Raw genomic sequence first — 20,767 nt, 5'->3', positions numbered from 1 at the left:
AAGCAAAGCAGACATTAATGATGGGCCCATCCCCACAGATCCACCACGTCAAGTCCCACTTATCTCCACTCGCTGCGGACATATGTTCTACATTGACATTTTCAATTCCTATTGGATGACATGCCAGCTAGCAAGTCATACCTTAGTCCAGTACAAGACAACTGCTATCCAATGTATCAGCAGGTAGCTAAGAGCGCTATCAGTACTTGAAGTCTTCTTATTCTTACCCTTGTGGGTGTTAGTATGGGCTATGTGCAAGAGCAGTCACTGATAAATTGCAACGTATACATCCATAAGAGGCACTTGGCATGCGGAGTTCCTATTTCTGATAAGACTTCCGAAGCCTTGTGGATAGCCGGCAACTGTCTCCAGAAACCCGAACATCCTTGACATTGCAGCGGGATCAAGTTGACATCACATATCCTTCAGCTGGTTAACTACACCTTCCAGGTTCCGTCCAGTAGCGCTTGCGTTCTCAGCAAAATTTGCTATATAGACATAATAGTTCAGCCAGTATCTGCAAATGAACAGACCAGAGATCAACTTGTACCATCAAGTGTTCCATCTAGAACTATCTTATGCATTTTCCCATTCAAGAACAAAGTTGCAGGGCTCGGATTTGACTCTGTCTGGCAAGGTAATTGGCAGGGGACAGAGACGGGGATAACTCGATGAATCTATTTTTGAAAAACAGGCATGTCAACACTAGCTGTATAGAAATCTACAGACAACTTACCAAAGCCAAAGTGTTGCGTATTATGGGAAACCATAAGTTTACATCTATCTTCAGCTCTAGAAGCGGAAGCTGATGTAAAGGGGCTAGCAGCACAGAGAGCACTACCAACTCCTGAGTCAATCAAAATATAAGCTTCTCCCGGGTTACCGATAACAATGGGCACCTTCCTAGCAACCGGATTTCCTCTTGCATCATAGTTAATGAAATCTGTCGTGACCTGGTGAAAATATCGCGCTGAACAAGCGCTTCCAATGCTGTACCATGAGAAGAAGGGCCGAGAGACACTGCGAAACATATGGCTTGAATAAGTCAATCAAAATATGTTCACAATTAGGGAAGCAATGAGCTCTAATGGTGGCAGAATATGTTAGATGGGAAATGTTAAGGACAGCTGAGGCTGCGACCAGTTCTACTCAACTTCCCTTCCCCAGTTCACCTCTCAAAGTGAAAAAAAAGATTGGCGGATCATCCTCCACTGGCGAATCCACTGCCGAGTACGGCGGACTGTAACTACATTGTGGATCTTGAAGTTTTTACTGTTCGCCGCATGTATTACCTATTGCCACTATCTCCACGAATCTCCAGAGTAAATCGCCATATACTTAAGGGCATCAAATGGTATGAAGGATTGAATGATACGAATTACTATATATGAAGAATATTAAATGGTTTAAATTGCCATATGCTGAGGATTTGGAATGATTTGAATCATCATGCACGAAGGAATCGCCATATACGAAGGATATATTTCAAATCCCCTTATATACTAATGATTTCAAACAGTTCGAATTACCATATAGTAAGGATATTGAATTACTATGTAGTAGTAAAATTATAATACGTATATGGTGTGATTCACCATTTATGTTAAATATGATCTGTCTGGATAATCTATAATAAACAAAAAAATTTCCCTCATATCTTGCGCCCATCGAGGATACTCCATATTCTAAGGATATTAATAGCGGACTATTTGTATAAGAGAACTTCCGAATTCCTTTCTATTCATCGCATGTATTATTATTGCAGTACCTCCCCGGATCAACTTTGTCCGGCTTTAGAGAGTAGTGCTTGCATTGACTTCATAATAGGTGCAGGTCTAAGGGGTCACAATACTCTATGTATGCGAAGCCTCCTCTTTAGCAAATTGACCAGATAACACCCCTAGATGGCAGTATTCTGGCTGCGCTGCTGCTTCACTATTCTCATCCAAGGCATCAAGGCAAACAAACCAACAAATCACCCAGCTTGTCCAGCACAATCGCCTGCACATCGGCAGCCGCATCGGTCTTGTCGCTCCATCCCACAGAGATACTGACATAGCATCCGTCAGTCCCCACGACGGTGCTCTCAGTCGGCAGCCGCGAGCTCCCACAGGTCTCAACATCATCCGCCGAAAAGATCCCCGTGAAGATCCGCGACAGCACAAACTTGAAGTCGTCCGCGGCGGCGCACTCAGAGCTCACCTCGGGAAAGTTGACGTTCAGCCAGACCTGGTCGGGCAGGTATGGCGTTCCCGAGGCGACAATCTGGTTGGTGATTTTGGTGGCCAGCTGCGCGTACACCCGGCTGTACGCCGGCACGGCTGCATTCCACGCCGTCGGCGAGCCGGAACTCCCCGAGAAGGCGATCGCGGGGATTCCAGCTTCGGCGGCATAGTGTGCTGCGCCGACTGTGCCGGAGAAGTACACGGCTAGTCCGAGGTTTGAGCCCACGTTGGGGCCGGAGACGGCTAGGGCTGGAGGGGCGTCGTTGAAGAATGGAGGCGCCGCGGTGCTGATGCCGTATTTCATCGAGGTGACGGGGTACGAGTTGACGTAGTTGAGCCGGGGGTCGGAGGCATTAAATCCTGTTGCAGGGCTGCCGGACGGACAGCTGTTGAACTCGCATGGCTTTGTCCGTGTGGTTGGTGTTTTGTCAGAGGAACCTGAGTTGGTCAGCTGCGATTAAGCTGGGGATGAGGGGAAACAGGACTACCTTTTCCACTCTGGTTTTCTGCTGGCGCAGACACCACAACGGAGTGGCCAGCTGCAGTCAGGGCCTTGTAGAACTGACGGATATTAATCTCTGCCCATCCATCGTCGTTGGATGAGACGATGTTAATCGCCTGAGCAGTCAGGGGCAGGAGAACGAGAGGTAGAAGGCGCATGGTGGTCGACAGTTATCCAGCCTCACTGCTGGGATTGGCCGTATTTATGTAGCTCATCTTGTTGCAGAATCCAATGTAACGCTACCACAAAATAAGGGCAAAGCGAAAAGAGTACCACTTCGGAATAAGCGGTGTTGATCTCGGGGATATTCTGGCGCACGTGCAGCATCGGATGGACGGAGAAGAAAACCAAATAGATTAAAACAGATTAACGGATGGCACCACGGTCACTAGTATTATTCCTGGATGTTTTAGCCAATCGAGGCAGTTTAAATTCTCCAGAAACAACAGTACATCCGAGGGTAGTATGTACAAGTTTGATATTATGCAGCATCTCTCCTGTAATGATTCCCACTCAATTTACGGCGTGGAGGCTAGAGACAACACAGCTTCTTGAATAGGTCTAGTCATTGTTCCTCACCTGCCTTTGTTTAATCATTAATGAATGTACTGTGTATATTGTAAACAAGTCCAGCATTTCCTAATAATGCATCATACCACTTCTGAGTAGAAGAGCCATGTTAGTATGACACGTGCCCCATCAGATTGTTCCTTTGCCCACAAGACCAATGGCTAGAGTTTGTTCTACAGGTTTTGCACTAACAAAGCCTTAAGCCTAGTTTATGATAAACTTATCTTAGTTAGTTGACAGTCCCATTATGCAAGTGAACAGTTATCGCTAGTGCTCTTCAGGCCCTCTAATAACATGCTCCATAATGTTGAGTAAATGGAGTACTGAGAAGCCTTAACTATTGACAGGCAGGTTATAGACTGGTGCCACGAACAGCATACCTGGTCATTCATACCTCAGGTAGTAAGTATATACATGGTATGACATGTACAGTTACTTCCAATACCTAGATGCATACTGCATAGACCCTCTACAAGATAGGGAGGATATGCAGGTCACATTTCGACTTTAGATGTACTGATAATTGACCAGATGAACATTGCAAAGCATACTCCATAATAAGATATTCTCCACTGTACTCCATAGACTAAACAGTTGAGATCCCTCAACACTTTGAGCTCCACCCCAGTGTCCATGCTCCACATATTAGATCCATCAAGGTACCAGACACTCAAATATCCTCTGGAAGCCTTGACATCCTACAGAGTCTAGCCATAAAACCCAGTGACAAAGATTTGTCCGAGTCAAGTGGCGCTGGGTTCCAAGTACTGAGCATCCTCACGTAACGGTACAGAGTCTTCGCCAGTAGACATTGAGATTTGAGAGCCTACAGGATGCTAATGACAGCGAATAGGATAACACAACTGCACTCAATATATTTATATCTGCAATACCTAAATACTTCTAGCTCTTCCACAGCCCTGACTCATCATTGGTCCAGGTACCGTATCAACACCATCTGATTGGCCAGATCATAATCTCTAGCCACTCACAACACTTTCTCAGCCCCAGAGGACCAACTGCCATGACGCAATTGGCCGGCCGGTACCAAGGGGAAAGACAAGCCCCAGAGAATTATTGATAATCGACTCCAGATCCCCATTTTTTTTTGATCTCATCCCCATTCTCATCTCCACTTTTTCTCCTCCCCTTTCCCTCTGGCATGGCTTCATGCCTACCTTCACTACCACCTCGTCAAACCCAGGGCTTGACCACCGCCTCTCTTCCCCAATCCTCGAGCACTATGTCTACCCAACCTTCATCGCCGTCGCCTGGTGTAACGCCATCGACTTGATCGTCCTCTGCTTCAACACCTTCAAGCGCTACTCCGGCCCCTACTTCTGGTCCCTCCTCGTGTCCTCCTTCTGCATCATCCCCTTCGGCCTCGGCTACGTCCTCAAGATCTACAGCATCACCTTCACAAACTACTTCCTCGAGATCGCCATTCTCGATGCCGGCTGGTCGGGAATGGTCACGGGGCAGTCGCTCGTCCTCTGGTCGCGGCTGAATCTGGTGCTCGACAACCGCCGCGTCTTGAAAGCGCTGCTATACCTGATCATCGTGGACGGGGCTGTGCTGCACACCGCCTGCACCGCGCTGGAGTTTGCGACGAACGCCCTGCCGTCCAATGGCGTAGCTATCGCGTTCGACGTCATGGAGCGCGTGCAGCTTGTTGGCTTCTGTCTGCAGGAATTGCTGCTCTCGGGGCTGTATATCTACAAGGCGGTGCCGCTGCTGAAGATGGATGCGGATCGTCGCTCGCGGGGAGTGTTGGTGCAGCTGATCGTCATCAATGCGGTTATTATGGCGCTGGATGTGTCGGTCGTGATTGTGCAGTACCTGGGGTTGTTTACCTTGCAGGTTACCTCTAAGGCGTTGGTGTATAGCATTAAGCTGAAGCTGGAGTATGTTATTCTAGGGCGGCTGGTGGATGTCTCGCGGGTGCGCTCGCCGGCCGCGGCGCGGATGAGGTTATAGTTTGTTATATTTCTTGTCTATATCTATAGATTTCTCCTTGTCCATATTATCTTGTCTATATAAGGTTGTCTACTCCGACCTCGCGCTCTTGGTCTTCTTGCTCCTCAACTTCATCATCAGAAACACCATCGCATAGCTTGAAACGCAAAAGAGCGCCGTAATCCCGGTCTACACCGTCAGCATCGCTCTTGTTACTCGCAACGGGGGAAGACTTACATCTCTCCAAGAGTAATACCGCTCCTTCAGGTTAAACGTCCGCGCATAGTCCGCCCCAGTCGAATACTGACAGAACTCACAAGCCGTTGCATTCCCATCAACCAGATATCCCGGCTTCTCAGCCAGGAACGCAGCCATGTACTCCCCACACGTCTGTCCCAGCGGCGCACGAAATCGCACCAGCTCAGACGGGTCACAGCGCACCTCCACATCCCAGAGGACCTCACCCAGCAGCCCGCCAACCAGGTACGTGAACGGATCGAGGTAGTACAGCCAGTCGCGCCAGAACGGCTGCATCTGCGAAAAGGGCACCACCACGCCGCAGAAGCTGACCAGCCCCGCGCCGATCAGCACGGGGTTCATCACCGCCGCGAAGTACTCGTTGGGCGCGTACGCCGCGATCCCCTGTCCGATCGATGTGTACAGGAACTCGTAGAAGATCATCTGCAGATACATGTGTCCTGAGATGCTGGCCGTGGTAGGGAATCCCGCGGTGAAGTACCAACAGGCGAAGTAGAGGGTGGCGCAGAGAATGAGGTAGGGGATTTCGGAGACAGTCTGCGCGCCGATGAAGGCGAGCCAGTGGTAGATTTTGGACTATGGGCTTTAGCACTGTTGAAAGGGGTCAAGGAGTATATAGGGATACGACAGTACCTTCTTTTCTCTCGCTTCAAAGATATCTCGGTTATGCAGGAAGAACGGCTGCATCTGGTTGATGCACCCTGGCGCCACGAAAATGAAATTGAAAATGGCAAACAGCCGCAGCTGCAGGTCGAACGCGCCGTCGCCGATCTTCCAGAAGGTGAACCCGCTGAACAGCGCCGCAAACACATGCAGAATGACCTTATTCCACACGTAGTCTGGCGACCGCCACAGCTGGACCATGAGCCGCTTCGTCACCATGGTGAACTGGAACCATTTTGACGTCGCGTAGTCGGCTGTGTCTTCGACGTAGTCCGCGTCGGCTTTGCCCCGGGCGTTGAGGGTCTGCAACTGGGCCAGCGCGCGCTGTTTCTCCTCGGACTCGTTCCACACTTGCACCCAGTCGATGGGCTTGTCAGTGTTGCCTTGAATCACCTCGACGATATGCTCTGCGGGATTCTCGTCCGGAGGACATGGGGCTCCATGGCGAGCGAAGTAGTCCAGCACGGTCTGCGAGTCTTTGCCCGTTTCGCCAAAGTACGCCATCTTTCCGCCGCGCGCGAGCAGCAGCAGCGAGTCGAAGGCCTCGAAGAGAACGGCCGAGGGCTGGTGGATCGTGCACAGCACCGCCTGGCCGCCGTCGACGAGCTTCCTCAGGAAGCGAATGATGTTGTACGCGGACTGCCCGTCCAGGCCACTGGTAGGTTCATCCAGAAAGCTAATGCGCACGCAATGCTGCTGTTAGTAATCTGCCGGAGACCACTTATAGATTGCTCTATCATAATATTGTCACACTTACAGAAGAGTAGGCTTGGCGACGAGTTCCACCCCAAGCGTGACTCGCTTCCGCTGTTCGATGCTCAACCCGGCGCCAGGAACTGTCGCAGCGTCAGCTATGCGTCGACAGTTTCTGGCAACGTACCTACCTCCAATCAATGCGTCGCTGATATCGCGCAGCTCCAAGAGATCAATGATGTGATCCACATACGCCAGTTTCTCCTCGCGCGGAACATGAGCCGGCTGGCGCAGCAGCGCCGAAAAGACCAGTGCCTCCCGGACCGTGGCCGTCGGCTCATGCACGTCCATCTGCTCGCAGTATCCCGTGGTCCGCTGGAAACTAATGCCCTGCGGCCGGCCGTCAATCAGAATCGAGCCGTAGATCTCGCCGCTGTCCTTGCGTTGGGCCAGCACATCCAGAAGCCTGTTCCGTCAGCTACGTTGATTCATGGCGCGAGCACCTTTGCTTACGTCGTCTTTCCTGCGCCAGAGCACCCCATCAGCGCAACCAGGTTCCCGGGCTTCACGAACCCAAACACCTTATCCAGGAGCTGTTTCTTCTGTCCTTGGTAGGGGACGTGGTAGTCGAGGTCATGCCAGGTGAAGGTCGACTGCTTGGCATGCGACGCCCGCGCGGCCTCTTGCACTGGGGTCGTGGTGTCTTCCGATCTTGTCTTCTGGCTCCCCCGCTTGTACAGCAGGACAGACGATCCGCCCTGGCTATTGAGCAACTCAAGCCCTAACGCCGTCAGAACGATGAAGAACACCCAGAAGCCGATGATAACCCCGAAGCTCCGCCAGATATGATGCCATGAGTAATTATACTGCGCGCGGATATACGCCGCCCCGAGTATCACATCGCCCTCGCTACCGGGGATTGAGCACCCCCGGTACGGCGATTCCGAGCCGGGATATCCAGATCCATAGGGAATATAGTCCGGCTGCACGCACTGAAGCGATTTGCCCACGAACTCGTTGGCCATGAGGGCCTCGAAGGCGTACGCGCCAGGGTTGAGATAGAAGATCCAGCGGAACCAGACGTGCATTTTCTCGTATGGGATGAGGTAGCCTAAGCCGTTAGTGCCGTCATTACGAAAGCGAGGCGATTCTTACCCCCGTAGACGAAGAAAATGGTCGACAGCAGCCCGGTGATCTTGGATGCATTGCCGAATCGCTTGCAGAGGGCGCCTACCGCGCGGAACATCTGCATGAAACAGAGAGTGTTGGCGATGACGATGATCCAATAGGTGAAGAATCGACCGGCGTCCATCTGTAGCGCCGCCATGAAGTATAGGATGATGCAGAAGCAAGAGACCTGCACCAGCACCACGGGGATATCGGTGATGGCGTTGGCGATGCAGAATGCCGTTGGCCGGTAGAATCCGAACCGCTTCTGGCGCGAGAGAATGGGCCGGCCCATGAACGAGGCCGTCGTTTCGGACATGGACTCGAGAAGGAAGTAGAGAACTGGGAAGAAGAGGGCGCCGGGGCGCAGGAAGATGGACGAGCTGTCGTCTTTGAGGTTGTAGAATAGACTTCCGCATACCAGGGCCTGCAGGATAGCTGATACCACCTTAATGATGAGAGACAGTCGATCCCCAGCCATGATCTGGAACTGGCGGATGGTGCACGCCTGTATCTGCTCCCACAGACTCGTAGTGTACACACTTGGGCTGCGAGGCAGATGCCGCTTGCGTTTCTCGCTGGCCACAGCCGCCGTCAGCTCGTCCACCTCGTGGGTGAGTTTCTCCGGTGGGTCGAATCCTTCCATTGCTTTCTGGTGGATGTCGCTCTGGCGGTAGCGGGCCTCGAATTCCTCGGCGGTGCTGGGAACCTTGTCCTCCATCCCGGGCCGTACAATGCGCTCAGTGAGCACCGTCACGGAGGTCAGAAAATCAGCAACGTTGGCTCCCTTCGGACAGACAAAGCCCATATCCTCAAAGTAGCTCTTTGCCAGCTGGCGCGGTCCGTAGTAGGTCACCCGTCCATCTGCCAGCACCAGTACCTGGTCGAATTCATTGTAGATGCCATTGCCAGCCTGGTACATAGTAGCAACCATCGTCTTCTGGTTCATATCCGCCTCCCGGCGCAGCAGACGAGCAAACTCAACTGCCGTCTTGGAGTCAAGGCCCCTGGTCGGGTTATCCCAGACTTGTATCGGGCTCTGTCCGGCAATCACTTCGGCGAGAGACACCCGCTTTCGTTCACCACCAGAGACACCGCGGATAAACTCATTTCCCACCAGTGTCTTTGTCGTGTGCCTGATTCCCAGCGCTGAGAGGATGTTATCCCGCTGCTCCTGCACAAACTCCTTCGATCCTTGTCCATCTGGCCGTTCCCGGGGCACCTTATTTCGCAGGGCGAACTTCATGGTGCGGTTGACCGTCAGCGTGGGGAAATGCACGTCATCCTCATTGTTGAACATGATCTGCTGGCGGAAGCGTCTCGCAGCAACATGGTCCATACTGCCGTATCGGGTTTCGCCGATGACTTCGTCGAAGGATTCGCGGTCGTTGGAAAGCACGCGCAGAAGCGAGGTACACCCTGATCCGGGCCGACCGAGGACCAGTAACTGACGAGTTAGTTGCGTCAACACGGCATGGGGATCAACTTACCATCTCGCCTGGCTTGACCTGCCCGCTGACATCTTTCAGGATGGTCTGTTCCGTTAGCATTTGGCCTTTGGGGCAATCAGAACCGACATACCCTCTTTGGCCGACTCCCTTTCAAGAAGCCAAGGAACTGCCGCGGATCCGCCACGGAGAGCAGCGTATCCCCCAAGGCGGCATCCGGCGCTGTAACATGGACACTGACACTCCGGAACGTGAGGGTTAGTCGCTTCCGTAGGCCTGCCTCGCCGTGCTCGAGGTCAATCGTGCCGGATGAGGGCGTGTCCATTCTGCACGATCAGCTTAACCTTTGAAACTAAAGAGCTCGTCCCTGGAAATAGCTCTCCAGAGCCAGCTCGTTCCAACCTTTCTATTTATACAAGGTCAGCTTCATGCGTATTGATCCGTAAATCCAGAGATCTGAGACTTACATCCGTAAATCCGGTTCCATTGTTCGAGCTCCAATCAAAACTTTCCCTCACATTCGGCATCCCGAGCATCGGATATATGTTTCATCAAGCCCTAAGGCCAAGGTAGGAGCATCTCCACTAGTACCACTGGGAAGAATTCTCGCCGGTATAGAGCTCTAGATCTTGGAGCTACGAGCTGGATCAAACTGGTCCCCTTTGCTGATCATGTCTTCTTTGAGATCCGTCGCTATCAAATGAGCCTTGGCGAGATGGGATCAATGCGCCTTGTTGCATATTAGTATCGGATCTCCACAGTATGAGCAGGCACCCCTGTCATTGCCATAATGCCGACGGCCACAAGCTTAACCTGTCGTCCCCGGATACACTTCCTTAGAAGTAGTGACCTGCCACCCAGCACAGCAGAAATGGGCGAATTACCTGTTGCGGATGGCAGGCTGCTCAGGTGTCAACGCTGTAAACACAATTTAACCAGCATAGTGGCCTGTGTGCAATGCTATAACCGGGATTCAGGATCGCGGTTAGAATTGACTTGGTCGTCCAAGGTCACACTCCGCTGACTTCACCACCCTACTGTCCTACCGCTTCTGAGGTACAAAACAACATATCAGACTCTTCCGGCTCTCTTCTTCTGAAGGATGCGGTTGTTGGCTCCGCCAAACGCGTTGGCATCTATCAGTATATGAGACATCTGGTACCTCACCGGAGAGCAAACGACATTAGAGATATCATTCGCTAAGCAGGCTGGATTACGGACATTAGCATCAGTTGTCTTACTGACGCGGAGTGACTGACAGACTAGTCCCGGGTGGTCGTCCAACTCTTATCCATCATCAGGTTGCAGCATCCCATGGTGCCAACTATCTCATGGAACCATATCTCGTCACAGAATGGACTGCTTCACTGATTTGTCAGACCACATGTTATGTTGATTTCTAATAGCCGACATCTTTGAGCAAGATTGACTCACAGAACCGCAGAATGCCAAGTAGCCAAGGAGAAATACGAGCTCCATCTCCATCTCACATCGTGACACACTGTATATACTCAGAGCCGTGATTAGAAATACAGAATTGGTCAGCAAGCTGTGTTGTTCAAGTCAAATGAAATGGATAGGGAAGACGCATATAAGTTATGAACCATGCTCGAAGAACCCAACTCATCATCAACACCCTCCCCCTCAGCCTACCAACCACACCGCGCAGTATCCGCAATGTCCTACGCAAACAAAACAGCCCTCATCATTGGCGGCAGCCACGGCATCGGCCTCGCAACCGCCCAGCTCCTCCACTCCCACGGCGCCAAAGTCCTCGTCACGGGCCGCAGCCCGGACCCCATCCGCTCCGCGCAAGCCCAGCTCGGCCCCGCCGCCAAAGTCCTCCCCTGCGACATCACCTCGGTAGCATCCATCGACGCCCTCGTCAAGACAGCCTCGTCCTTCTTCGGGAATGGCCGCACAATCGATCTCCTCTTCATCAACGCGGGCTACGCCGCGCTGGAGCCCTTCGCAGACGTCTCGGAGGCTTCCTTCCGCCGCACCGTCGACACAAACGTCTTCGGGGCGTACTTCGCCGCGCAGAAACTCGCGCCGATGGTCGCACCCGGCGGGGCGATTGTCTTTGCCACCTCTGTAGCGAATCAGATGGGCATCCCGGGGATGAGCGTGTACTCGGCGTCCAAGGCGGCGGTGCATTCGTTGGTGCAGACGCTGGCGGCGGAGTTGGTGGGTGTGCAGGTGCGTGTGAATGCTGTGTCGCCGGGCTTCGTGAGGACGCCTACGATGGGGGTGGTGGGGGCGTCGAGGGAGGAGTTGGTGGAGTTTGAGAGGCAGGGGGTGAAGAGTACGCCGATGGGGAGGACTGCAGAGCCGGAAAAGGTGGCTCGGGCGGTGGCGTTTCTGGGGTTCGAGGCGACCTTCACGACGGGGGAGCAAGTTGTTATTGATGGGGGGTTGGCTACGTTGCGGTTGCATTAAATCTCTGTCTTGATAATAGACTATCTCAAGAGATGGAACATTACAACCAACAATATCTCCCCAAGCCGCATCCTCAACTTTAAAGAGGTGCGTCATAGATGAATTCCCATCCCACATATCTGTTTTGTAGCTCGTACGAGATCCAGGTCAACCTGAAGCCCGGTATGACGCACAGTTACATGCCACGCGCCGTCATCCATGCCAACCTCTCCGACCACATTCCAGGCATTCCAGTCCAGAAAAATACCTCGTCCGAGACAAATAACAACCGCATAAGTACCCTTCACCGTCCCAATCGCAGACAAACACCGACAACCCAAAATGAAACCAACCCTCTTCGTCCTCGCGCTGGCTGGCGTCGCTCTAGGCGCAAAAACATGCACGCCGAGCTTCGATTACTGCGCTAAAAAGCTCATTGCTGATAAGGGTACTCCTTTCCTCGCACATTTCCATGATGGCATTTATTAACGGACAGTGGATGCAGGATTCACCGAGGCGGACCTCGAGGTTGTTCTCAAGGCGGAGGATCTGGAGACTACGGACTTGAAGAACGTGCTCTTCCACTGCAAGAATCCGGGGGATGTGGGGCATGCAAAGGTGTGTCCGAATGGGTGTACAGACCCGGCGACGGAAGGGAGTCATGGTTGTTAGCTGAACTTGAGTATTCATATACTATTGGAGTATATGTTGGAGGTTCCTAGCTTGGTGTATTGTGGAATCAGTGGCAAGGCTCTTATTGAAGCTGTGGTATATAACTGGTACATTTTGCTGCTAAAGTCATCATGCAATGTTCATCATCACTCGTTTCAAATCACGCAGTGAAAGAGGTTTCACAAGAAAATCGTCGATCCCCGCGGCAAATGCCTGTTGCTGCATTGTCGCCGATGCAACCCCGGTCACGGCCATGATGGCGGCCCGGGGAAGGGAATTCTCCTCCTCGTACTCTCGAATCTTGCTTGTGGAGATAATCCCATCCATGACCGGCATTGAAAGATCTATTGCGGTTAGCTGGACCATAACTCCCAAAAGAGGCAACCTACCCATCAGGACGTAGTTGAACTGGCGCTGGGCCTGCTGGTACTTCTCCAGCGCCACGAGTCCGTTGGTCGCTGTCTCATAGCTGCAGCCGATGCGGCGCATAAAAGTAGCCAAAATTTTGAGATTGATGTCATTATCGTCCACAATCAGGACGTGGCGATCGGTCGTTGTTGAAGCCTTGGGTGTCGAGCCACGGAACTCGCCTAACTCTAAACCCTCCACCACTGGTGGTGACTCGGTCTGTTTGGCCAGGACAAAAGCTTCCGATAAGCTGCGTTGACGATGTGGCATACTATCGGAACTACCGATCTGTTCCCTTGCTTCGGGCAAGTTGGAAAGGGTATGTAGGGCGCCGATGAGCTTTCGAGGCGTGAGTCTGTCTGTCCGGTTAGTTTCACTCTTGCTCAGACTTTGGTGCTGCTTACGGTTGAGGAACGTAGACCACATCCAGCTTTTTCGTGGCAGGATCGACGGATGGGCCACTACCATACTGTCCTAGTATGATCAGTCTCGTCAGGTCTGTAGTTATTTGCTCTAGGTCTGCCTTTTCAGCCAGACTGCTCTCCTCGATAATACCAATATCTCCCTTCGCTTGAGACAAAGTGTCGGCAAAGGAGACTGTCCAGCCAGGTTGGCTGAGGATTGCATTGCTCAATGCACTGCGAACTGACAACCTCCTCTTCGTGTTAACACTCAGCCTTTGGCTTGACGTCTTCATACTGGAAAACACGTTCAGGCCGACCAGACAAACCCGAGAGACTGACACACTCTGTGGTTGCTGTTGCTCAGGAGCACCTTCGTCCAGTGTATCGACAAATTCAACGGGAATGTACACTTCGAATTGAGTTCCAATACCGACGGTACTCTTCACGTCAATCTGGCCACCCGCATTTGTCACCAGTCGGTCGACAATACTTAGCCCCAGGCCAACCCCTTCCGTCAGGATGTCCTCCTGGGTAAATGGTTGAAATAGTTTGTGCTCCAGGTACTCCGGAGCGATGCCACATCCAGTATCTGTAATTGTCAAATGAGCATACACCCTCTTGGTGCCGCCGGTTCCCTCCATCTTCCTGGCGAGGGTGACCTCAATGAAACCCGACTTGGTGAACTTAAATGAATTGCCGAGCAGGTTCATGACAATTCGTCTCCATCCGCCAGGGTTGGATCGCACTTTCCAATTTCCTGGCTCAACCCCCACGATGACTGATAAATCATTCGATTCCGTAGCGCTCTCGGTGCCCTTGGCAGATATAATTCCCATCGACCCGCTAGGCAGGTACCGACCAGCGACTTGGGAAGCATTGATCGGGGACCGATGACCTGCATACAGGGTGTCCGCAACATCCTCTACCAGAGTGTCCAAATTAAATTCGCATGCTAGATCGACGAGAGAGGTTTCGGTATCATTCTTTGCGTCCGCACTGGTCAGATTGTTGATTTTCGTAAAATCCAGCCTTCATTAATGTTAGTGAGATCGTGCATCGGAGCTGCCAACTCACAGATAATTCAACGTGTCCATCAATGTCAGGCCGCAGGTTTCAATCATCGTCAGCATATCCAGCTGAGCCGGTTGAAGATCGGTGGTGCGCAACAGCTCTACACTGGCAAGCATGCCATGAAGCGGTGATCTTAGCTCGTGGCTGACGGATGACAGTAAATCTGATTTGGACTTTTCCGTCGCCTGCCAGTCTATTTGAGCCGCTTCGGACACAATTGCGTCACCGTATGCCTTGACATAGAACAAATCGGTTTGTTCAAAAGATCGTTGGATGTCACATGTCCACAACAGGGCACCAGCCAGCCAGCGCGATGATTTCCAGTTCCACATTGGGAGAAAAAGAAGTGACCTGGCCTCAGGAAGGTCTTGTACCAGGCGCAGGATGATCGTGTGATGGCGCAATCCCCTTGCATCCGTGTCATGACCACATCTCTGACTAGTACAGTCAACGAGGGTGCTGGCATTAAAGATGGCGCCTTTTGGGTACGCGGCAAACAAGTCATGCAGCAAGCCTTCTGAGATCGAATATTGCGAGGTACAGCGATTTGCCGAGCCCGATGACGCCCAGCCCAAAGGCTCGCATACCCTCTCTCGCCAAGCGCCGGCGGACAGGCCCGGCGAGTTGATGCACGAATCGCCATCCTTGGAGAGTACTTCCAGGTCACTCATGCTAGGAGAGCAGGAGCTAGAGATGTTAGATTGATTGACGAGTACTGTCGGGCGAGACCAACCTTCGAGCGTTACTTCGGGTGGCGTCCAGAAAAAGCACGCCATCGAGCTCCATACATTTCTGCAGTAAAGCACTAGCACGGGAGAACAAAAACGACATCGAGTGGGATACTGTGCTTCCCTCGATAACAGTCACTGAATTCCTTCTTTCGTGGATTCTTGAAAAGAGCTGGTTTGGCGGGGTTCCCGGGGTTTGAGGATGTGTGTATTGTGGCGAGCCCACGCTACATTTCTCCGACAGCGAAAGATCATCGATACCAGGAAGGTACGATGGCCGTCTCTTGAAGTGATAGCCTTGCTCAAGGTCAGGGACGACCTGACAGCTGACGAAAGTGGTCAGACCCTTGATAAGCCGCTCTGCTTGAAGGTGGTCCTCTTCAGCCGATTTATCCTTGATGTTACAAGCAACCAGATCAGCAATTTCTTGCATGCTTGTGACCTCGCTGTCTCCAAAACCCAGATGTGGCGTCTTGTCTACCACACAAACAGCGCCCATAGTATCTTTGTTTACATCATAAATCGGGACCGCTGCAAAGAACTGGATCTCCTGGTTGTCAGAAGGATTGTCCTGTGTGAGATCACGTATGACACATCGGGTGCTGTCAGCAATAACATTGGGAGTATTGACGACACGACCATCAGCCAGGCGCAGGCTCAACACCTTTGCTTGCCGGTGACCCTCGTCAACACCAACCCCGCCCCCTCCCTCTAACAGGAGAGAAGGCGATGCTTCCGCAATGATATTTGCCTGCCCTCGCTCGAAACGAACCACAAACGACTGGCTGCAGCCCAACCGATACGCCGCCAATTGTGCGTAAGCGATCAAGGATGCCGCCGAATTTGACTTATCTCGCCGACGGATTGTCCCTCGCGCACTGGCTGCCTCAAGGGGCTCGTTGACTCCATCCTGAGAATGAGACGAACGAAATCTATTCAGTCAGTAAAGCCTCGTTCAACGCAGCATGAAGCATGAGACATACTCCTCCTGTTCTCGAACTGTTCTTTGGGCAGTGCTCAGTCGAGGTGACACCGCAGAGCCGAACAGTGACATGATCACTTAGCAACGCATCCTAGGCTAGGTCATACAAACTTGTCCGTGATCAGAGATCGATGCAGGACGGCAAGGTATATGGAGCCTTGGAACAAGAATAGACAGAGTACATGTCGGAAAATGCGGACGGACTGATGAAGAGTTGAATCCCGGCCAAACTGTGGGGAAAATAATAATTATCTCCTGTGTTTGTCTAGACCATGGACAACAAAATAGTCAGCAAATAGCTAGGTAGGCTGGACAATGCAGTTCAGGGTGTCATTGGCTGATCACCCATCTGCTGTGTGCTCACGGATGGATCCGGTCGATCGTTGACTTCAGCATTCGTCCATGGTTCCTTGGTAAATGTCACCCTGCTGCTAAGTAAATCTACCGAATTCACAGCCAAGACCGACATTTGTGGGGCAGGATGATCCCGACGATCCTTTAGTAATGAAAAGATCAAGCATGAGAAATGCCAGCCATCTAATCCTGTTGTTTCTTCCCTATGTGGAGAAAGGAGTGCGAGGGAGACAAGGACAGGCGGTCGCAGATCGATACATTCGACAGTTTTGGTTTAACCAGAGAGACGGGATCCAGTACCGTCAGTGCAATTCCTCCTACTCCGTAAGTAGAAGAGTGTCTGGTTTGGTTCCAGCATTCTCTTCCTTCATGAGCCGTGGACAGGTCCGGGGATACTTTTTTGCGAGGGGATGCCGCATGCGGAAGGTGGTGCATCCACTGGGGATTCCAGGGGACGACGAGAATGTTGGCATGAAGCTATTATCTTATAGTAGCAAATTGATGATTTTGTGTAAGTGTCACAAATATATATTGTTACGTGGCGGACAAGTGAGATGAATGTACCCGAGATGACATTCTATAACAATTCAACTGCCCACACCTGCTAGAGCTCATTGTCCTTGAGAAGCGAATATAAATTTTTGACGCAAGGTATGACAATTTTCATCGTTGTTCAGTCTGAGAAACTTGCTCAGAATACAAAAATGGAATTCGTAATCAAAGTCTCATGCATGGCTAAGAAGTGTATGACTTCATCTCGGGATCTGGTCCTCGGCTCAGATAGTGGCATTTATTAACAGGTTCAAATCCTCCTGGTTTGAAACAGACTCTTCCGGGTGGGTAATCGCTCAATCACTCTCCGTGCATACCGGGGGAATCCCGACAATAGTAAGATCCTGTAAGCGAAACTTGATCCATCCCCCTCTCAGTATCGACCAGGCTGAGGACGAGATCTGGCTGTTTGAAAGCAGGAGACTGTTCTCAGCACGGAGGACAAAGTATTTACCTCCTTCAAATGGGACTCAGAGAGCAATGGGTCGCAGAAGAGCCCGTGGTCTTAGGAAAGCAAGGTTTATGCTCAAACGAAGCGGAGATCAGCCCGGAAATAGTAGCATTGCCATGTGTCAAGGGTGGTATCGACAATCTGAGGGGATCGAAAAGTGCCAAGGCGGTTAATAGTGTAGTAAAGCCAAAGCCGGCGATCAACAGCTATACAGTGAATCGCTTAATTCTGTCCGGATTAAAGTGGCTGCGATGGGTTCATAGTTGGTTGGATAGAGAAGAATGCTTCCAGATCCATCGTGGAAAAGTCAAAATCCCATCCCATATCCGACAAATTGAAATCCGGAAGATCCTCGCTGCTCACAACACTAGCAGAGGCCTCCGGGATATCGCTTTGAAGCGGATTGACTTGGATGTTCGGCATTGTAGGAAGGTACCCTCCCAGAAAAGTGCCACCAGGGAAAGTTTCGCGCATAGGATTTACTTGGCTCGGTGCTACACCATTAGAATAGGGGGTAGCTGATGCCGAGCTCGTTAGGTTTGGTGCGTATGTCTGACCCTGGACAGGTCCAGGTGGCACCCATTCATACGACGGGCACAGTTTCTTCAGGACAGTCTGTATAGCTGAAATAGAGCTTGTGATGGGATCCCCCGGCCGCATGGCTCCAAGACATTGGAGGCCCACGTGAACCCATGGAAGGTGTGTAGTTGCAACTTTCTCGTTATACATGAAGTCGTAAATAAGTGCAAAGCAAGCGCTGGTCAGGAAGAAGCCATGATAGCGAAGTTCCTAACTTTTTTTTTAGCTCCGACAAATGCACAAATCCGGTGTTTGCAGACGGAGGAAGCATACCCGAACAAACTCATTGACGATAGCAGCTTCACATAGATGATGGACAGTCCTGCATGCAGCGTGGACCGCGTGGTCGCACGCCTCGTTCAGCCACGCCGGCATTTCTGTCGGACGTTTAGTCGTGTTGGGCCCAGTCGCGGAAGGAGACTTTTTGGTATCGCGCAGCCATCGCCCGCGAAAGATCAGGAACGGTCGGAATGTCAAAAGAATGGTGTGATAGTATACTATCTTTCTTAGCCGTCCGTCCATCAATCTGCATGTCAATGGCTTACAGGTTGTGAGAATGGCCTGCTGAACACCAACATCACCAGGCTGGGGTGATTTGTCAAGCCCAAAGCCAAGAGCAAGCTTCATCTTCTCGTCGTAACAACGAAGGTCTTCTGTAATGGATCTGGCAAGCTTCCACATTTGCAACAATGAGTCGTGTGGTCGGCCGTAAATTTCGTTTGCCGAACGAGCCATGACGTTTGTGAGGTGTATGAGGATGAGGATGAATGGATCCTTGGGAGGTGCAATGCCAACGTCCCTCGAAGAAAGCGAACTTGGGCGACCAAGATGAAAGCAAATCCAGCTAATAAGCCGTCAGCAGACTAGTTGACAAAAGCAGACTCAGTGACCAAGGACGAACGTCTCGTAGAAGAATAAGGACCAAAAGGTCAATCGTCTTTGCTCCACCATTTCCCTGCCCTCCCCTCCTTCAGTCGGTGATTCCTTGTGCAAGCCAGCTGAGATGGCCTTCCTCGCTGCTGTGCCCAGGTAGAGAAAGGAAGAATTGGGGCGACCTTGCTCCGTTTGATAATGGGCGTGCTAGCCAAGCGTCAGGCATAAACTTGCATCACCAAGAACAGAATATACTTATCATCATCAATGACAGCTGTACAGTCTCAAGATTCACCACGTCGTCCCAGGAAGGACAAGACGCCTTGACCCGCTCAAACAGAATATCTCCCCAGCGATAACGCTGTGTGCCCAGGGAGCCCATGGCCAAAGCCATCAGTAAGATGGAGTTGGTACAAGTGTCAGAGCCGGTACCAGAGGAAGGAAGATACAGGGTTTCTAGCTGGCGCTCATAAAGCTCTTTGGACCAGAATGGTACCAGATGGTACAGCGTTGACAAAAATCTTTGCAGAAATACCCTGGCGAGCTCATACGGCATGAACATCACCGGTGCGACTGTCGTACCGATCCCCTTATTGGGATCATGCGTCTCAGCTGGAGTACCGAAGAAGATGCCCCGAACACTGAACATATCAAGCCCAGCCCCAGCCTCTTCGACTTCTCCCTGCGGCTCCTCAGGATGAGTGGTTTGATTCGAAACCAAACCCCGATAGATCTCATGCATAAGGGTAAAATGGGACGTCGGTCCATAATATAGTTGCACCTTGCATGACGGAGAGGTCATGTGCGTTGCCGAAACGCTGTTGTGGAAAGTATAGCTGGCTGATTTGTTCCGGCGGCCTAGCGGCTGGGGCGGTGGTGAGGATGGCTGCTGTGTACCAAGCTCAGTGCGCGTAGATTCACAGGAAGCCAGGCCCTCGTCTACAGGGCCATGCCTCTTTTTCTTGCGCTGCCGGATCACATCCCGGTAGACACATAGAGTGTTCCGCACCCGACAGGTCTTGCAGGGGTTGACTCCATTGCACTTGATTTTTCGCTTTCTGCATTCTTGACAAGCCTTGGGTATTCGCCAACCGGATGGCTCGCCTGTTTTAAGGGTATCAGCCATTCGATAACGTAACTGGAATAACCGGACCCGATGGGGCAAGTTGATCTCAATGCAGTGTCCTCGACGTACATCACAAGAGAAAACTTCGGATTTACATCACGTGATTGACCTGTATTTCCGAGTTTGTCCACCCTGCAGTTTTGTTACATCATCGACCGAGGTGAAAAGACGCTCTGTGACGTTCAAGCTCAGGTTGATAGCACTTGAAACAGTACGAGATGGTTAAGTATGCTAAAAGAGCGACCGAGGCCACGTCTATTGCTTTTCTGGACTATCCCACCAGGAATAGCCATGACTTGTCCTCTCCGTACTCACTTCATGCATGCGGGATCGCAAGCTATTTATAAAAGCGAAACAGCCATTCTGCGGATGCATAGTGTAGAATATAGCAGCTTAGCAAATCGCTTGTATAACTTTCAGCTAAACTGGTTAGACTCAGCCTGTACGTCGATACCTGGTGGTTGACTCTTACAGCCAAGCCTCAGCTATCTAGGTAGGCCTTTTGAATTGGAACGATACTGTAATAGAGAGGAATTCTCAGTGTGATAATGGTTGACGTCTACTCCGTACTCCGGAGAGACTTGATTCAACTAGGAGAGCCTGCATCCGATAGTTGGCTCCACGCTCAGGTCAAGGATGATGGGAGAAGAGAACTCCGCTCTTCGGA

At 51.5% G+C, this 20,767-nt stretch overlaps 7 protein-coding genes across 7 annotated transcripts; 3 read left to right on the top strand and 4 right to left on the bottom strand.

The window, feature by feature from the left end:
• Positions 1-1,661: 1,661 nt before the first annotated feature.
• AFUA_4G01070 (5'/3'-nucleotidase SurE) lies at positions 1,662-3,291 on the bottom strand. The gene is made up of 2 exons (XM_741257.2): positions 2,714-3,291; positions 1,662-2,663 (listed from the first exon to the last, which is right to left on the bottom strand). Exons 1-2 carry the CDS (start codon positions 2,883-2,885, stop codon positions 1,954-1,956), a joined length of 882 nt encoding a protein of 293 aa, XP_746350.1. The 5' UTR covers positions 2,886-3,291; the 3' UTR covers positions 1,662-1,953.
• Positions 3,292-4,467: 1,176 nt separating this feature from the next.
• Positions 4,468-5,274, top strand: AFUA_4G01060 (uncharacterized protein; the record flags this gene model as incomplete). The annotated part of the gene is made up of 1 exon (XM_741258.2): positions 4,468-5,274. The coding sequence occupies one exon, from the start codon at positions 4,468-4,470 to the stop codon at positions 5,272-5,274; it is 807 nt and encodes a 268-aa protein (XP_746351.2).
• A 69-nt stretch (positions 5,275-5,343) lies between these two features.
• Positions 5,344-9,807, bottom strand: AFUA_4G01050 (putative ABC multidrug transporter; the record flags this gene model as incomplete). The annotated part of the gene is made up of 9 exons (XM_741259.2): positions 5,344-5,442; positions 5,491-6,087; positions 6,145-6,850; positions 6,932-7,010; positions 7,059-7,333; positions 7,381-7,978; positions 8,023-9,481; positions 9,525-9,569; positions 9,616-9,807. The coding sequence occupies 9 exons, from the start codon at positions 9,805-9,807 to the stop codon at positions 5,344-5,346; spliced, it is 4,050 nt and encodes a 1,349-aa protein (XP_746352.2).
• A 1,352-nt stretch (positions 9,808-11,159) lies between these two features.
• AFUA_4G01040 (putative short chain dehydrogenase) lies at positions 11,160-11,921 on the top strand (the record flags this gene model as incomplete). Its single annotated transcript, XM_741260.1, has 1 exon — positions 11,160-11,921. One exon carries the CDS (start codon positions 11,160-11,162, stop codon positions 11,919-11,921), a length of 762 nt encoding a protein of 253 aa, XP_746353.1.
• Positions 11,922-12,242: 321 nt separating this feature from the next.
• On the top strand, positions 12,243-12,572 carry AFUA_4G01030 (uncharacterized protein; the record flags this gene model as incomplete). The annotated part of the gene is made up of 2 exons (XM_741261.1): positions 12,243-12,348; positions 12,406-12,572. 2 exons carry the CDS (start codon positions 12,243-12,245, stop codon positions 12,570-12,572), a joined length of 273 nt encoding a protein of 90 aa, XP_746354.1.
• Positions 12,573-12,683: 111 nt separating this feature from the next.
• Positions 12,684-16,992, bottom strand: AFUA_4G01020 (hybrid sensor histidine kinase/response regulator; the record flags this gene model as incomplete). Its single annotated transcript, XM_077804502.1, has 6 exons — positions 12,684-12,916; positions 12,962-13,335; positions 13,385-14,413; positions 14,459-15,142; positions 15,189-16,115; positions 16,841-16,992. 6 exons carry the CDS (start codon positions 16,990-16,992, stop codon positions 12,702-12,704), a joined length of 3,381 nt encoding a protein of 1,126 aa, XP_077660650.1. The 3' UTR covers positions 12,684-12,701.
• A 17-nt stretch (positions 16,993-17,009) lies between these two features.
• On the bottom strand, positions 17,010-20,610 carry AFUA_4G01010 (Zn(II)2Cys6 transcription factor). The gene is made up of 5 exons (XM_077804501.1): positions 19,234-20,610; positions 19,003-19,178; positions 18,647-18,945; positions 18,375-18,598; positions 17,010-18,311 (listed from the first exon to the last, which is right to left on the bottom strand). The coding sequence occupies exons 1-5, from the start codon at positions 20,098-20,100 to the stop codon at positions 17,760-17,762; spliced, it is 2,118 nt and encodes a 705-aa protein (XP_077660649.1). The 5' UTR covers positions 20,101-20,610; the 3' UTR covers positions 17,010-17,759.
• Positions 20,611-20,767: the final 157 nt, after the last annotated feature.

Source organism: Aspergillus fumigatus, chromosome 4 (genome assembly GCF_000002655.1).
Source record: "Aspergillus fumigatus Af293 chromosome 4, whole genome shotgun sequence".
Classification (NCBI taxonomy): Eukaryota; Fungi; Ascomycota; class Eurotiomycetes; order Eurotiales; family Aspergillaceae; genus Aspergillus; species Aspergillus fumigatus.
The sequence above is the reverse complement of the archived record's forward strand: the minus strand, read 5'-3'. Positions and strand labels throughout refer to the sequence as shown.

Excerpts from the sequence above, each read along its gene's own strand:
- AFUA_4G01010 (XM_077804501.1), bottom strand. The coding sequence starts at position 20,100 with ATGGCTGATACCCTTAAAACAGGCGAGCCATCCGGTTGGCGAATACCC. Across the intron at positions 19,179-19,233 it reads TACAGCTGTCATTGATGATG|GCCCATTATCAAACGGAGCA; the intron begins ATAAGTATATTC and ends CTTGGCTAGCAC. Across the intron at positions 18,599-18,646 it reads GCAGGCCATTCTCACAACCT|TATACTATCACACCATTCTT; the intron begins GTAAGCCATTGA and ends TAAGAAAGATAG.
- AFUA_4G01070 (XM_741257.2), bottom strand. The coding sequence starts at position 2,885 with ATGCGCCTTCTACCTCTCGTTCTCCTGCCCCTGACTGCTCAGGCGATT. Across the intron at positions 2,664-2,713 it reads AGAAAACCAGAGTGGAAAAG|GTTCCTCTGACAAAACACCA; the intron begins GTAGTCCTGTTT and ends TGACCAACTCAG.